We start from the raw sequence: 15995 nt of genomic DNA, 5'->3' as shown, positions 1-15995 counted from the left end.
ATTTAAAATGCATATTGAATATTTTTATGAATCAAATTTGACGATATTTAAAAAAGAAAAGAAAAATAATGAAAAAATTGATGGAAGAAGTGAGAAGGAAAAAGGATGGAAAAGATGTAGGGAAACAACTCCTTTTAATATATTACATAGATTATTGCCCCTTGCCTAATTTCCAAATTATCTTATCTAACAACAAAATTAATCCAAACTATTATCTTTATTTCGTTCTTTTGTAAAGAACAACTTGTCATTCTTTTTGCTTGCGCTAATTTTTGCTCACGAATTGAAAAATATTGGACGCAGAAAATCAATTTGAAGAGAATTAAAATTAAAATTTATATAATAAAAATATAAGGTATATAATAAAAGTGCTACAAGAAATTTTAGATGAAGTTATAAAGCTAGAAGCTTTTTAAACAAATCCAAACATGACCAGATACCACAAACATAATCATGGTTTGATTACATTTTGATGAACATAACACAGCTTAATTTTTTCAGTGAAAGAAATAACTGTCCAAGCCTAATATTTCCATAGATAGATCAGATGGTCTTCCTTCTTGAAGTTTATTACTGCTGTTTTGATCAGTTATCTAATGAATATCCAGTATCCATGTAATATTTGCGCACTGCTTTTCTGTACTCCGCAATCAGAATTTGTAAAAACCACGTTTTCCAATACTACGCACCATTGGATCGAGTTCAAGAACAAAAATGCAAATTCTACGAACCTTCCTGGTTCTTCCAGAGCAAAGCAGCAGACACATTGAGAGGGCTCTGAGTATTGGGTTCTGCTCATTACAACGCGAGCATAAGAAAAACTATTACATAAATACATACAAAAGAGCTCCTAATAGTGAGAAAAAAGAGCTCCTAATAGCTCATAAATACATACAAAAGAGCTAGCAGAAAGAGTGAGACAACGCCATCTGACCTCCTAATAGGCTCTGGATGGACAAGAGAATCATTCTGCAATCATATGCTGAACACCACTTATCCCGCAACAACAAAATTAAAGTCATAAAAGTTGGGATGAAGCAAAAGAATCTGAAATATCACTACAAGAATTGTGGTCATAGATGACGCATTATAGACGACACGCAACGAAAAATGTCGTCTATATGTCAATAGACGACACGCTTCCTTTTGTTTGTTGTCTATAACCGAGAATTTACACGACGCGCGACAAAAAATGTTGTCTATTATATGAATAGACGACGCACGATGGCCCGCGTTGTCTATAATATGCGGTCATAGACGACGTGCCATCTGCTTGTCGTCTATTCATATAATAGACAACGCAGCACAGGTGATAGACGACGTGTTTGAGCGGCATGTTGTCTATGTGCATGGTGAGGCGCTAATACACGACGTGCGAAGAAGGGCGTCGTCTTTAATGCAATAGACGACAAACATAATGCGCGTCGTGAATCTGGAAAATCAAATTAGGGTTAGGCGTGTTTCCCACTCTCTCCCGCCGCTCTCTGAAATTTTCTAACAGCTCTTCTTCTCTTCTTCTCTGAAATTTCAATCGTCCACCGTCCGACGCACCCACCGTCCGTCGCACCCACCGGCGCTTCACCCACCGCAACACCTGATGCCTCACCCCCCTCGTTGATCGATTTTGCCGCCCACCTCCACCTCGGCGAATGGATTAGGCGAAGCCCTAGCCGCCGCCGTTAAGAGCCACCATCGGAGAGGGGTCGACGTTGCGAAGCCCTTGCCGCCACTCTACCTTCGCCTCGACGATATTCTGCCGCCCATCTCCGCCCCAGAGATGTCCCAAAGCCGCCGGATTTTATTCGGAGGGCTGAGCTCCAAGTTTCACCATTGACGTCTGCACTCTCCGGCCCGCTCAAGCTCGCCCTTCTCCATTCTTCTCTAATTTTTGATCGATTATTCCACTCACCCCGCTCAAGCTCACTCCGGTGAGTTTCATAAATTCATACCCTATTTTTGTGATTAGTGCCCTGTTAGTACCCTGATTAGTGCCATGATTAGCTCCAATTATTGATCGATTAATTATGTTAATGTCGATGAATGGCGGTGTTGCAAAAACATGTATCGTTGATGTCGATGAATGGGGTGGACATTGGCTTTGAATGAAGGAATTCATCCCTGTTGAGGAGGACAAGGAATTCATCCCTGTTGAGGAGGACAAGGAATTCATCCCTGTGATATGAGTAATGCATCTGATATCAAAACTTTTTTTTTTTGAAAAGGCATCTGATATCAAAACTTGATTTCAGAGTTGTTTTTCTTTCAAAAAAACTAGAAAATGATTTCTTGTCCTCATCTTTAACTGATTACTGTAGCTTCTTGTGCAGTTGGTACTCATTTATCTAGAGAACCTCTAACAGTAAGCAACTTCTAGACACTTGATATGGTGCTGAAAAGTTGATTATGACGAACCCTTCCAATCTAGATAAGAATATTCAGTTTCTTTTAGATTGAGAAGTTGGTCTATATCTCTTCTTCTTGTATGCTAGCCACCTATCTATTATACTTGATTATACCTCCCTCATTGCTCACGTTTTATTGTTTAAAACTTATTTACTTTGAATTTTGAATGAAAGGAGGTGTAGTATAATGACTATATGTATATATTATGAGTTGTCAAGATGGGATAAAGATTGTTTTGATTATGAATATGCCCAGTCCATAATTAAGTTGTCAAGAAAACAGGGTTTCTTGAACACTAGTGTAAGCTCTGTTTTTGCTTCAAGGTTTTACTCTTTTTTTGTTCTTCGTTGAATTTGTGATTAATTTGTTTTTCTTTGCATGATGTGTTTCCTGATGGCAATGTTCTGAAAAGCATAGCAGCTGATAATGTGAAGGCCAGCAATGTGGCAAAGATCAAAGTAGTGGTATGTGCATTCTGCTTTCTTCATTTGATCTGTTCTCAACTCTTATGTTGGCTGGCGAGCAATTCACTGTCCACACAGACAATTTCATTCAACTGGTATCATTACTTGCAGTCTTTTAGTGAATGGAGCTCTGCCATTTGGTTTTTGATAAAGTTACGGACCTGTGTGTAGCGAGTGAACTCTCCCTATCAATGCTCTTCCACTCTAGATAACTCAATTGAAAAATTATGTTGTTGAGATAATAATTTGATATACTAATTAATTTTTAACAGGTACGTAAAAGACCTCTAAACAAAAAGGTCTATTATGTGAGGAGAGGCCACGAAACGCGTTGTCTATTATGTCTATAGACGACATTTTAGTGGAATATGTTGTCTATGACCGCATACTTTAGACGACGTGGGGAGTTGACTGTCGTTTTTATGGACCTTAGGCGACGTGTTTCACGGTGCGTCGTCTATTATTTTACACATAGACGACAAGCTCAGTTTCGCGTCGTGTATTACAATTAAATGAAACAGGTAAACTGCGACAGCTGCCTTCCATTTTTTCCACCTCCGCCTATCCTTTTTTCCATTTTATGATTTTTTTTCCACCTATCGTCGACTAGGAATTTATCCAGCAACTGTTGTGGATCCTTCATTATAGAATGAAGGAATTTACAGCTCTCTACTAGGCTGAAAATAGGTCAGAGCTTCCTTGGTGATAAAACAGCTCATTAGCTTCGTTGTTAAAGATTAGGGAAGGGACGGTGGTGTTAAATTTGGTGATAAAACTGTTGTATGTGTTCTTCAATGTGCTTTTCACTTTTCCTAATTCCCTCGCATTATAAAAAGCATTCATTCTTTAATATACAAAGGTTTGATAGTTTGATTTGATCTGTATAGCATTCCTCTTTTGCTCCCTCACATTGAAATGGAGTCATTTTCTTGTGTATTAATAAATAATAAATTGATTAATGGAATGTTGTTTGAATTGCCTTTAAATGTCCTGTAAAGTTTGTCTGGTCTATCTTACCCTTTGTTTGCAGGACTCGCAAAGCTTGAAATGCTGAATGTCAACTATTGTAATTTGATCACCGATGCTGATATGAAGGCTATCTCAGGTAGCTAGCTGATCTCATCTTTCTGATTCATTGACTTTCAAAAGCAGGGTGACATTCTTAGTATTCAAGATGTTAGTAAAGATCATATTTCAAATCCTTGAATGTTAGAGAGTTTCATTGACATATGAAATTGTGTTAACCGGAGTGCATTATGATATCAACCAATTCTCTTTTTGTTTCAAGCTTGAGAAGCTTGAAGTCATTACAAATTGCTTCCAGTAAGGTTACTGATAATGGTGCAGCGTTTCTAAAGGGTAGTTTAACTGATTTTTATGGAAAGGCTTCTATTGAGTTAAATCCCTTTTTTATATAATTTGCATTTAAATTCATATTGTCGTTATCTTGCCATTTTTATTGCTTGCTTCCCATTTGCATGGTGGTATGCTTGCTAAGGTTATACTTGTTTTGATTTCTCTTAAATTTTGACATTGCAGATGATGTTGGTGCTCTTGGCTGGTGGGACCTGTTCATAAATTATGGGTATCATTTCGCTTGAAATCATTGCTTTACCTCGACAGTTCCATTCTGATGTAGAGTTGCACGTTTTTAAGATTTGGCTTGTTTTGTATTTCTGTAGGATTGCCGAATGCTTTGCATTTCTTGATCGCACAAAATGGTCAAATCCAGTAATTCATAGAAATTCACAAACAAGAGAAGAAAGCTCATCTTCTAGTGCTATTAGATATCTGGACTGGAATAGTGGTTTGGTGGTATCTTCTGATGATCATTTGCAGGATAGAATTTGTGGCCTGCAAGACATTGGTGGCCACATAATGAAAATTCCAATTATTGTTTTCCAAGTCCTCCTCTGCATGAAGCTAGAGGTACTCATCATGGCTCTTGTAGATTCTTTAACTAAACAATTCACAATTTATCTACGAAAGATATATCTAAAATGATATACGTTCTTGGATATCTTGGTAATATTTTGCTTATATAGAATTTGATGTTGACCATCTCCCAATCATGTGGCATATTATTTCAGATATCATGTTTCTGCTCAACATTATAAGGATATTGGTGCTTTTCCATTGACCATCAATTTATACATTTAGGATTTTGGTTATATTAATTTAATTTCCTTTTTCCCCCTTTTCAAACAGGTCTTATAAATTTGGAGAGCTTAAACCTTGATTCTTGCAGGATTAAAGAAGAAGGGATTCTTTACCTTAATTCGGTTACTCAGATCTTATAACCTTGATTTTTGTTATACTCAATAGCTTTTAGTTGCTCAAGTTTGGCCTGAGATCTGCATGTTAAAAACTCATGTGGATATATTGCCTGATTTCACACCTGATTTTGGATCTAAACTTCGCTCGGTATATCCCTATTCTTTGAATGTTATTTCACATTTTTATTTATTTTCAACTAGTGCAGCTACCGGATCAAGCTGCCTATTGAAAAGGAGCAAGAGATGAAGTTTTCAAAGGATGTTAAGAAGATGAGATTTTATGAGAAGATCTGAAGTATTGAATGTTTATTGTTTTTTTTTTACAAATATTCTTAGTGGCTTCATGAACAATGTTTGAATGTAATGTTGGTCGAACGATGTTTGAATGAATGTATGAATTTTTACTATTAATAAATATAATTTTAGCTTTTTATTATGAATTTTTTGATTTAGTAAAATATTTATTTGAAAAAAAAACCAGAAAATTTAAATATAATTGCAAAATAAAAATAAAAAATTGTGCGCATGCGCGTTGTCTATCAGCTAATAGACAACATGCATGCGCATGTCGTCTATTAGCTAATAGACGACATGCGCATGCGCGTTGTCTATTAGCGCCCCCAATAGACTACACCTACATACATGACATGCGATTTTCAAATAGATGACATGCTTTGCATGTTGTCTATTAGCATTTTTCTTGTAGTGTATTTTGACATGGATGCAGAAAAGCAAATGAGAAGGTGAGAATGACAATACAAGGCTAATTACTTGAAGAATGCCCAAACAAATATGCTCAAATTGGTCAACATTTGGATGGAAGCATCAAGCATGTAGTCTCAAACGTGACTTGAGAAATGATAATCTAGATTATAGTGGAAAGAGCAACCAAAGTTTGTAAGACGGACCGTCATGGTTCCTTTGCCGCCTTAAATTCTGCAAGTCCACGTAAATATGCTCCCCCTGTCAGGGAAGGCAGATGCTCCCAGATCTCCACCACTCATCTATGTTACTCCTATAAATCAGAGACACCATTTAAATACTGTAAAAAACAACTAACCGAGCACCACTATGTCTTCTTGACATTACAGATTGTTAAACATCAACTCATGAAGAAATGAGTGCAACACATCAACTCCACTGCCTTACCTCAAGCAAGGCCAATACTTTTTCATTCCAAACGATACGCAACCGAATATATTTGGGATTATATTTGTTACATAAAAAATAAAGCACAGATCATCTAAACGGTGCAATAATATCAAGAAAAAGCACAGATCTAATTCAATTACGAAATGAAAGAAAATAATATTTATACGAAACCGCGGAAAACCAAAACTTTTAATATCAGAAAAGCACAGATCAAATCCAATTACAAAATGCAAAAATAACAGAGTACCATGTTTGTGAATTTCAATTCATCCTATTCCATTATATTATACTATAAGCATCCATTATATTATACTATAAGCAGGGTAATCCTTAGATGGAAGTATATGTACTATATGCGTACTCACATAATGGAAAAAATAAATCATTAACATAATTAATCGAGGCTGCAACAGCAATCTCCTTTTCTCTTTAAATTTTAGTTCTTTTTATGCGATTCCACTCAACTATCACCTCGAATTTTGGAGTTTTTTCCCCAATATATATCAGCCAGTGTTTGTCACTCACCTCCAACAATATATATTTCTCAGCGCTAATACAAAATCAAAAACACGAAACAACTTACACGAATAATGATGAAAATATCATATTAATCAACAAAATCTGAAAGAACAAACCTCAAAAATTGAGAGCCAATTAACCAAAGATGACCTGGAAAACAAAAAAAAGAATTTCAGATGGTATGCGTGGAAACCATTTCCCAAAAATTTATAGTTGAAAAGACAGGGTATAATTAACGATTGAGAAGCTTATGTTAGACTTTTTACCTTCATTGGGGGCATTAATCAATGAAAATCAAGAGGTGATTGAGGTAGAGTTCATGGAAACGATTAAGGAGAATGGAGAATCGAGAGGCAAATGACAGAGATCTTGTGAGAAGCCAGCCACCATCATAATAGAAACATTGATTTTGGAGATGGTAAGGACCTGATTATTGAATTCCATTGATTATGGTGAAACGCTTTCCATTGATTGTGGTGAAACACAACTGAGATTTGAGTGAGGGGATTAGAATGGAAATGTTGAAGAAGATATTAAGGAATTTTGAGGATGAAGGAGAATCGAGGATTTTGAGAACGCTGGGATTTGAGGGCTGCTACGTAGGCTAAGTTGGTATTCCTATTATAAAGAAGATGTCCATTCAAGGTGTCCATAATAACCCCCAATCTAAAAAATAGACATACAAATTCAAATAATACATCACACGATATAGGTATCTCCATTTCACAAAACATACCTTAAGTAGCACATCCATGCATACAAATTAGCGAGCCTTGATTGCACGTAAAAGAGGGGACTCCATAACTAAAAAACTTACATTTAGCTGCAAAGTAGAGAGCAGCAAAAAAATAAATCAAAAAAAAATATGAGCATTCAACAGTACATTAGTCTCACAAGATTATATCAATATGATTGGATACAGTAGCAAAATTGACATGCAAAACTAATCAAACTCTTTTCCACATCCAAAATTTTTAATGATTTAAGATAGTCTTGATTTGCACCATGAGATAATAGAAACTTCACAGCTTCGATATTCCTAAAAGATACTTACAATTTATAAAGTGGTTTCCTCCACATAATCTGCATTTATTCTCTGCAAGAAATAAAGCTTGAGCAAGAACAAAAGAGAAGCTCAAAGAAATAGCTTGAGGATGATAAAATTGTCTCTAAGACAATTCGTCCAACACATGGAGGGCAACATATAGACACAACTCACCATCAATTCAACGCAATTGCTGTAAAAAAAATTATATTCTTTAACTTATTTGCATTTGCAACTATAATAAACATAATTCTTAATTTTATTCATAGTAAACAACTGTTGGTGCGTAAATTAATTATTCTAAATTGATAAAACAGATCGATTAAGTAGATAAAAAAAAATACGATTATTAAAAAAATAAGATGCATACCTGCTGGAATGTACTGAGGGCGTCTGCGAGGGAGCGGAGGGGTGGGGAGTCGGAGGAGACGGCTGAGTAATAGTAACGCCGGTCAATATCGCCGCGCACCCGAACTTTCTACCCTAGCTCTGTCAGGGATAATTGATAGACTGATAGTCACGCGGGTTAATATCATTAACAGTGATGAGAATGGAAGTGTGGACTGACTATAGGCTTCTAATTGGAGCTGATTGGGCGCTGATTATTGACGAAATTGATTAACGATAAAGACTAATTAGCGAATGAGAATGGAAAACTGAAAGGGAGAAAGGAGAATTCTGAACGGTAAAAAAATGTAACGGCAAGCTTGGCTGTGTAAAATTTGTGGGAAAAAAGATGTGAAGGCTGAAGGTAGGCGTGAGAAAAAAGCATTTGAGATAATATGAAATAAAGGATTGTGGGAGTGCCATGTAGGAGAGAGAATCACTATGGAGGCTGCAATATGTATTGCTTTATAGAATTGATAGATATCATTAATGATTGACAAATCCATATGTCGGTAGACTTTTAATATGAGTATTCTTCTGCATGACCTATGAAAAAAATGTCGTTGTAGATTTCTAAAATAAAATAGCGTCAAATAATTTTTGAGGATCAATTAAGAAATCTATAGTATATTGAGATACAAGCATATTATATTTCGGTAACACTATTATATTGGGGTAACCAACCATATAATGTCTTTACAATAAAAAAATAAAAAATAATAATAATTGATAACATGTGCTTGGTTCGTGCAAAAAAGTTCCAAAATTCAACAATTGGTCCATAAATGTCCTGCGGGTGCAACGCTTATTAGTTAGTGTCCTGTTTTTATAAGTTCAAAAGTTATTGTCCTAATTTTCAAATTAACCTAAGTTATTGTCTTAAAAAACCCTCTGACTCCTTATATTGATAACTCCCTGGTGTTTTCAGGAGATCATTCAGGATCTGGAGAAAGCTCAGCCGATGAAACTAACGAGTTCGATCAGCTCATGACTGATCACTGTCAGTTGAGAAAAATGTTCGAAGATCTCCTCAAGCAGAATCAGATAATGGAAAAGGAGATCAATGATGAACGAGCCAAGAATCAGACAATCATCTACTTTCCGGATGAAATTTGTCTTGATCAACTAATCATGGAGAACAGTCGACTGGAAGAAAAGCTCAGAATCTCCAACTCAGAATGTGACAGAGCATTTCATGAAATCAAGAGGCTCAATCACAAACTGAAAGAAACAGTTAAGGACTGCATGATGAAGTCTCCCATGATGAGCAACTTTCCATCAAAAGGCCTCGTCTCAAATTTTTTCCAAAGAAGTTATTTATTTTTCACTTGATTATGATATGAACAAAAGATAAGATTGTGATGAAGCATGGCATAAGATGTGATGTGACCAAGAATCAACTATATATTAAAAGGATTAATCTTTATATATATAAAAAGCAAAGTAAATGTAATTTAACTCAATTACAAGGGTGTAATTGGAATTGGAGTGAAAAAATCAAGTTAAAAAAAAAAAAACTGCCAATGACTTCCTACAATGTCAAAACCGTGCATTATCTTTTAAATTGTGTTTCTTTGTGTTTTATAAGACAATTAATTGTTTTCTTTTTTTGGGTTTCAAACGGTTATACTTACTTCTCCATTTACTTTTTATTAAACATATTTTCTATTCTATTTATTTTATAATTTTATTATGAATATAATATACACAATGCATATTAAATAAAAATAACTTGTTATTGCCATTTAAAGTTTAACCAAATTCAAAAAATAAGTATTTTCTAACTTTTCTTTAAATGTTTAACGTGTGTAAATAATTTTCAAATTGTTTTTAACGTATATTTCTTCTATCTTTTTATGAATTTGATTTAGTTTCTTATCTTTATTTTCTTGTTTTTTTCTCTACTTTTTTTTTTATGAAAAAGGGTGGTGGAATTTTATATCCTTTTTAATAAGTTTTTAATCTTAATTACGTAATTTTATTTTAATTATAAGTTATTGAATTAAATTAAGTATGTAAGTGACTATTATAAATGAATTATAATATATATATATATATATATATAGACATGTATGTATGTATATTGATTTAAATAAATCTAGGTGTATATTGCATATATTATGAATTATTTTTAGCTCTTGGATATAAAGATTCACGATAAATACGTTCAGGGTTACAACCCCCTAATATTTAACATAATCAGATTAAATATATTCAATTTTTATTGAATTAAAATTTATAAGAGACCAAAAAAATTACTATGTTTTAATTAATTTGTTTAAAATTAGTGTTTCTTTCTAAATATGACAATTTTTTTATTTTTAATTAATGTATTATATTTTTTTGTATCCATATAATTATCTTTGATAGGTATTAAATTAAGCTCGGATATCTTTACATGTTTATTAATTTTTCAAAAATATGTTTTGAGATATGGTCTGTCGAAGACCAAAATGCTTAATAGCAACTATTTTAATCCCTTAAATTATGAAAAGATCTTTGGTGAAATTATAGTTTTGGGTCCAGAATTTGAATCTCATAGGTTGATTTTTTTTTAATTCATTATTTTTCACACCAAATTCATAATGTTACATAGAAAATTCATACACAACTTATTTTATACGACAAATTGATTTAATTTGTATAATTATAGAACTCCTTATATAAGTGATACAATATCTATACATAGACATATGTTATATTTTTATTTAAATTACATTGGTTATATTAAAATATTAGATCACTTTGATATCAAAGTTTAATTTTATTAATTTATATATATATGTTTTATAGTATTAATATATATTAATACTATAAAACATATATATGCACATTTTGCGCGAGTTTAAAATCATATTCACCGCGCATAGCGCGGGAGGTACACTAGTAAATTTATAACATACGAGAATAATCGAGTTAATAAATCAAATGAGAAATTGAATTGTCTTTACTTAGAGAGAATATATAATTTCTTAATTTTTATAAGGGATAATGATTTGCTTACGACACTTGAACATATAGTCCCTATATACAAGAATCAGCCTACAACACCATCCAAGAATCAAGGAACACTGCACCTCAAATGGATTTCAGCAAAGAAATGATCCAGAAAATGTGGGACACTCCGGCTCCTCAGAAGGCAAAAGTCACTATCTGGAGACTACTGAGGAACAGATTGCCAACATGCGACAACTTAAGGAAAAGAAACATTCAAATTGATGAAGTAGAGCTCACGTGCAATGCTTGCTGCCACCAACTGGAATCGACAAATCACCTATTTTCGAGGTGCCCCAAGACTGAACAGGTGTGGATTGGAGTTCAAAGATGGCTGGGTGTTCACGCTCCGCGACCACAAGGTACGATTGATCATTTTGAAGCATTTTCTAACTTGGGGAGGAAAAAGAGCTCAAAGTTTCTTAGGGCCCTTTGGGTCTGTACCACTTGGCTACTTTGGAAAAGTCGCAATGAGAGCAGATTTGATGGAAAGAATTGGGAAGTTCAAAGCTTGATCGGGGAGATGAAAGTTAGACTATGGAGTTGGAACAAGATTTTTAAATTGAATGAAAAGGAGATGTGTTTCTCCTCATGGATGTCTAGATCAATTTCTCATGTAATTGTGTAACTCCTTCGGTACCTCTGGTGCCAAATGTTTAATATATCCTCTTTTTTCTGATAAAAAAAAAACAAAAAATATAGTCCCTATATACAACCTACAAACAAAACTTAATATCAAAGTACATTAACAAGGTTCCTTGTTTCAAATCTCGTAAATATTTTTTTGACGAAAATTCAATAAAATATTTATAAGAAAAAAATAATACTTGATCTACGTGATAGCTTGAATCCTTTAACCATATTCATGAGCTTTAGTTTGCCCTTAAGGTGGTTGTTTTTTTAGCCCAACCCAATAAAACTTAACATTCTTTAGTCCCTATCATTTCTAACTTTTTTTTTATATTTTTTACATAAGTTATGATTTATGAACATACGGTCGAAATTTGTACTAATAAACTAATTAAAAGAGGCGTAGGGGCCATGTTATGTTAGTAACAACTTCCTGGTCCGACTAAATTAATGTAATGTGGCACAAAACCGGGAACCTTAAATTGGAAAACCCAAAAAACAATTTGAAACCCCAAACACGGCCCCGATACCTTATTATAAATAGCTTCCAAATCCTAGGTGTTTCCTACACGCATTTCTCTTTAGCCCATCTCTCCCTCTATCTCTCCTATCTGCAAATCTCACCCGCCGTTTTTAGGGTTTTTCCTTCTGTGCTAGGGTTTTGGTCCGCGGCCCTCACGATAATGGGCAGCAACAACAAGGACAGCTTTAACGTCGCTGATCTCGGCGCTGGTGAGTCGAAGCCCTATCCCGATCCTGACACTGCACTCTGTTCAATTATATTGATTTCGAATTTGATTTCAATTGAATGTTTTTATTTGTGTAGCACTGAACGCAGAAGATAGGGCTGACCTTGTTAATGCCCTAAAGGTTGGCCTTCTCTTTTTTTGCTGATTGTTGTTAATCCTGCGTTTTGGTCTTGTGCCGTGTGTGCATATTCCTATCTACGCTTATTCTGATATTCTAGTGTGTTTGTGAGAGTAATTTGCGTCAGTTTATTTATTTATTGATTTTAGTTTTTGGAACGTGTTTGCAGAACAAACTTCAGGATCTTGCTGGTAAGCACTCTGATGTGCTCGAGAATCTTTCCCCAGACGTGAGGAAACGCGTCGACACGCTCAGGGAAATACAGGCATGTTTTTAGATTGTTTTTAGATGAGAAGTGGATTTTTTGCAAGTTTATTTCTAATAATGGAATTATCGGTGTTTATGAGATTAAAAACCATGCTTAGTTACTGTTTACTGTGTGAGTGGTTAATGGCTAGTCCACCTAAGTTTCCTTCATAATTCAGAATTTGTGTGATTGGTTAATGGCTAGTCCCTCAAAGTTTCCTTCATAAGTCAGAATTTTCATTTGCTTTACTAAATGATATTGCTGAAAAGATTTGACTCTTTGGGTAAATTTGCTGAAAAGATTGATAAGTCAGAATTTCCTTAATAAGCCAGAATTTTCATTGGCTTTTACTAAATGATATTGCCGAACAGATTGACTCTTTGGGTAAATTTGCTGAAAAGATTGATAAGTCAGAATTTTAATTTGCCGATGTATGTTTAGTTCCTTCTCAGAGTCATTCACTTGAAAGTGATTTGTATCTGGCTTTATCCTTGAAATAATGCTGACAAACTCTATTTCAAATATTATTTTCCCGCCCTCTTTTTTTATATATGCGACTTTGATGATTTGTTTTCCTTGTTACAGTTGCCTTTTGATGCCCTGTGTTGAACAATGAGTTTTCTGATAATTTTGAAAGTCTGCTTATGTTTACAGACTCAACATGATGAGCTGGAGGCAAAATTTTTTGAGGAGAGAGCAGCACTTGAAGCTAAATACCAGAAATTGTATCAGCCTCTTTATACTAAGGTGTGAATGAAAACATAGTTGTCTGGACTACATGATTCTTTTTCTTGTTTTGATACTCATCAATGTTAACTACATGTAGAGATTTGAAATAGTAAATGGCGATGTTGAAGTTGAAGGGGGTGCAACTGAGCAGACAGACCAAGAAGGTGAGGATACATTCCAATTTCTGTCTATTGTCTCAAAATGGATATATATGTGCTCAGACTTTTATCATGTGCAGAGAAGGGTGTTCCTGATTTCTGGCTTACTGCAATGAAAAATAATGAAGTGCTTGCGGAGGAGGTTTGTTAAGCAATAGAGCTTCTTTTTTGCTTTGGTTATTGGGCTTTCTTCTCCAGTTATCATAATGTTACTTCTCATGTTTGATTGTGCCCAGATTTCTGAGCGTGATGAGGGGGCACTTAAATTCCTCAAAGATATTAAATGGTCTAGAGTAGACAATCCAAAAGGCTTCAAGCTTGAGTTCTATTTTGACACCAATCCATTCTTCAAGAATGCTGTGCTGACAAAAACTTATCACATGATTGATGAAGATGAACCTATCTTGGAGAAAGCAATCGGGTAACCTTTATTCATATTCCAAAGATCTTATGTGTTAGAAAATGGTTTCAAACTCTTATTTCAATTTATCTGATGCATCATCTCTAGGACGGAGATTGAGTGGCTTCCAGGAAAATGTTTGACACAAAAGATTCTTAAGAAGAAACCAAAGAAGGGATCCAAAAATGCCAAGCCGATTACTAAAACTGAACAATGTGAAAGTTTCTTTAACTTCTTCAGTCCACCACAGGTTCCTGATGAGGATGATGATATTGATGAAGATGCTGTAAGAATGCAGTTTCCTGGTTTTGAAAATGCCATTTTGTGCCCATCTATTTTTTTAAAATCTTATAAACTCTTTTTTGGACAGGCTGAAGAGCTGCAAAATCTGATGGAACAGGATTATGACATTGGGTGAGTTAGTTGAATTTCTTAGTTATGATAATTGATAAATGATGGAAGCTTTTTTGCCAATTGGATAGATGTAGCTGCAATGAATTCTCAATGGTGACTTATAATGCATTGTTGCCTAGGAAGTTTCAAGGATTGAAGTTTGCAACATTTTTCTTAATTTATCCTGCGAGTACCAGAATTTAAAGACCTTTGCATAAAAGCAATTTGAAGATTATGTTTGTTTGAGCCTCAGTAGAAAACCACAATATGTCATGATGTGTGTGAAGTGATTCTGTATTCCTGAAATCCTTCTATTGTAGGTCGACTATCCGTGATAAAATTATTCCTCATGCGGTATCATGGTTCACGGGAGAGGCTGCACAGGATGAGTATGGGGATGTTGATGATGATGAAGATGATATTGATGAAGATGATGAGGAAGACGAGGATGAGGATGATGAAGAAGACGAAGATGATGATGATGACGAGGATGAGGAAGAAGAAACCAAGACCAGGAAAAAGGTCAAATGATTCATATTCTTACAGATTATAATTTCACTTGATTTCTTCGCATGGCATAACCTTGCAGTGGACTAACCATTGGCTTTTTGTTATTTGTTATTACAGTCGTCAGCTACACGTAAGGTGTGATTTCTACTCCCACATAATTCAATCTGCTTAATTATATTTCTTCTACCGGCAAGCTGATTATTTTACTGATCTGATGTGTGTAGAAGAGTGGAAGGGCACCTGCTGGTGAGGGTCAGCAAGGCGAGAGGCCTCCGGAGTGCAAGCAACAGTAGTTAATTCCAGCTACTTCATTTACTCTTGAGCTCCATTTTGTGTGGCGATGTTTCGTTCGTGTTCTGAGTCAATCATATATTCGTGTATTTACGATCAGCTTCTATTTCCCCTCCAATTTTCTGTTCTTTTAGATGATAAATTATTTCTTTTTAGTTTTCCTTGGAGAGTGATTAAAGTTAGAAGTGTCTTGGAACTTGTCGACTGCTTGGTGGTGGTTCTGGTCTCCCTATTGAATCTTAAATATATTTATTTTTAATTTTGTAGTCCTATTGGAGTTCTCTTCATGGCTTCATTTTGAATGTGATTTGAAAATCTCAAACTGAAATTTGTATCATGGAAGTTTCCATGCCATTTTTGAGCATTTTTCCTATAGATATTTTTTTGACATATGATTTTTTTTTCTTGATTGATCGCAATATTTATATTCGTGTCTTTATAACTCATGGGGCAATAGGCATGCTAAAAGTTAGGTTATTCAACTTTTTTGTCCTACATGTTACTGAAATCTTTTTGAGTATTGTTTATAT

The 15995-nt window shown here is 34.6% G+C and overlaps 2 protein-coding genes and 1 long non-coding RNA gene across 26 annotated transcripts; 2 read left to right on the top strand and 1 right to left on the bottom strand.

Moving 5' to 3' along the window:
• Window positions 1-375: 375 nt before the first annotated feature.
• Window positions 376-8659, bottom strand: LOC130986756 (uncharacterized). Of its 7 annotated transcripts, none has more exons than XR_009089394.1 (7): window positions 8230-8659; window positions 7869-7910; window positions 7551-7637; window positions 6931-6964; window positions 6052-6158; window positions 896-1047; window positions 376-791 (listed from the first exon to the last, which is right to left on the bottom strand). It is a non-coding gene; the product is annotated as an uncharacterized LOC130986756 (long non-coding RNA). The 7 variants fall into 7 exon arrangements; XR_009089389.1 differs by having other exon boundaries at window positions 935-1047; window positions 8230-8656; XR_009089393.1 differs by having other exon boundaries at window positions 896-969; window positions 8230-8652.
• On the top strand, window positions 1182-5579 carry LOC130986677 (uncharacterized). Of its 18 annotated transcripts, XR_009089381.1 has the most exons (8): window positions 1182-2183; window positions 2328-2867; window positions 3140-3388; window positions 3478-3554; window positions 3898-3972; window positions 4407-4452; window positions 4550-4796; window positions 5076-5579. XR_009089381.1 is itself a non-coding variant. In XM_057910240.1 (7 exons), exons 4-7 carry the CDS (start codon window positions 3915-3917, stop codon window positions 4982-4984), a joined length of 378 nt encoding a protein of 125 aa, XP_057766223.1. In that variant the 5' UTR covers window positions 1205-1928; window positions 2821-2867; window positions 3140-3388; window positions 3898-3914; the 3' UTR covers window positions 4985-5579. The 18 variants fall into 18 exon arrangements, 15 of the variants coding, with proteins under 15 accessions (XP_057766223.1, XP_057766214.1, XP_057766201.1 ...); XR_009089380.1 differs by lacking the exons at window positions 3140-3388; window positions 3478-3554 and adding an exon at window positions 4958-4992 and having other exon boundaries at window positions 1193-2183; XM_057910240.1 differs by lacking the exon at window positions 3478-3554 and having other exon boundaries at window positions 1205-1928; window positions 2821-2867; window positions 4958-5579.
• A 3729-nt stretch (window positions 8660-12388) lies between the features above and the next one.
• On the top strand, window positions 12389-15735 carry LOC130986668 (nucleosome assembly protein 1;2-like). Its single transcript, XM_057910137.1, has 12 exons — window positions 12389-12602; window positions 12697-12740; window positions 12907-13002; window positions 13639-13731; window positions 13811-13877; window positions 13952-14013; window positions 14108-14292; window positions 14380-14557; window positions 14642-14685; window positions 14985-15186; window positions 15292-15309; window positions 15399-15735. Exons 1-12 carry the CDS (start codon window positions 12554-12556, stop codon window positions 15465-15467), a joined length of 1107 nt encoding a protein of 368 aa, XP_057766120.1. The 5' UTR covers window positions 12389-12553; the 3' UTR covers window positions 15468-15735.
• Window positions 15736-15995: the final 260 nt, after the last annotated feature.

This window comes from Salvia miltiorrhiza, chromosome 1 (assembly GCF_028751815.1).
Source record: "Salvia miltiorrhiza cultivar Shanhuang (shh) chromosome 1, IMPLAD_Smil_shh, whole genome shotgun sequence".
NCBI classification, from domain to species: Eukaryota; Viridiplantae; Streptophyta; class Magnoliopsida; order Lamiales; family Lamiaceae; genus Salvia; species Salvia miltiorrhiza.
The sequence above is the reverse complement of the archived record's forward strand: the minus strand, read 5'-3'. Positions and strand labels throughout refer to the sequence as shown.

Excerpts from the sequence above, each read along its gene's own strand:
- LOC130986677 (XM_057910240.1), top strand. The coding sequence starts at position 3,915 with ATGCTGAATGTCAACTATTGTAATTTGATCACCGATGCTGATATGAAG. Across the intron at positions 3,973-4,406 it reads TGATATGAAGGCTATCTCAG|ATGATGTTGGTGCTCTTGGC; the intron begins GTAGCTAGCTGA and ends TTGACATTGCAG. Across the intron at positions 4,453-4,549 it reads GACCTGTTCATAAATTATGG|GATTGCCGAATGCTTTGCAT; the intron begins GTATCATTTCGC and ends GTATTTCTGTAG.
- LOC130986668 (XM_057910137.1), top strand. The coding sequence starts at position 12,554 with ATGGGCAGCAACAACAAGGACAGCTTTAACGTCGCTGATCTCGGCGCT. Across the intron at positions 13,003-13,638 it reads ACACGCTCAGGGAAATACAG|ACTCAACATGATGAGCTGGA; the intron begins GCATGTTTTTAG and ends TTATGTTTACAG. Across the intron at positions 14,293-14,379 it reads ATCTTGGAGAAAGCAATCGG|GACGGAGATTGAGTGGCTTC; the intron begins GTAACCTTTATT and ends CATCATCTCTAG.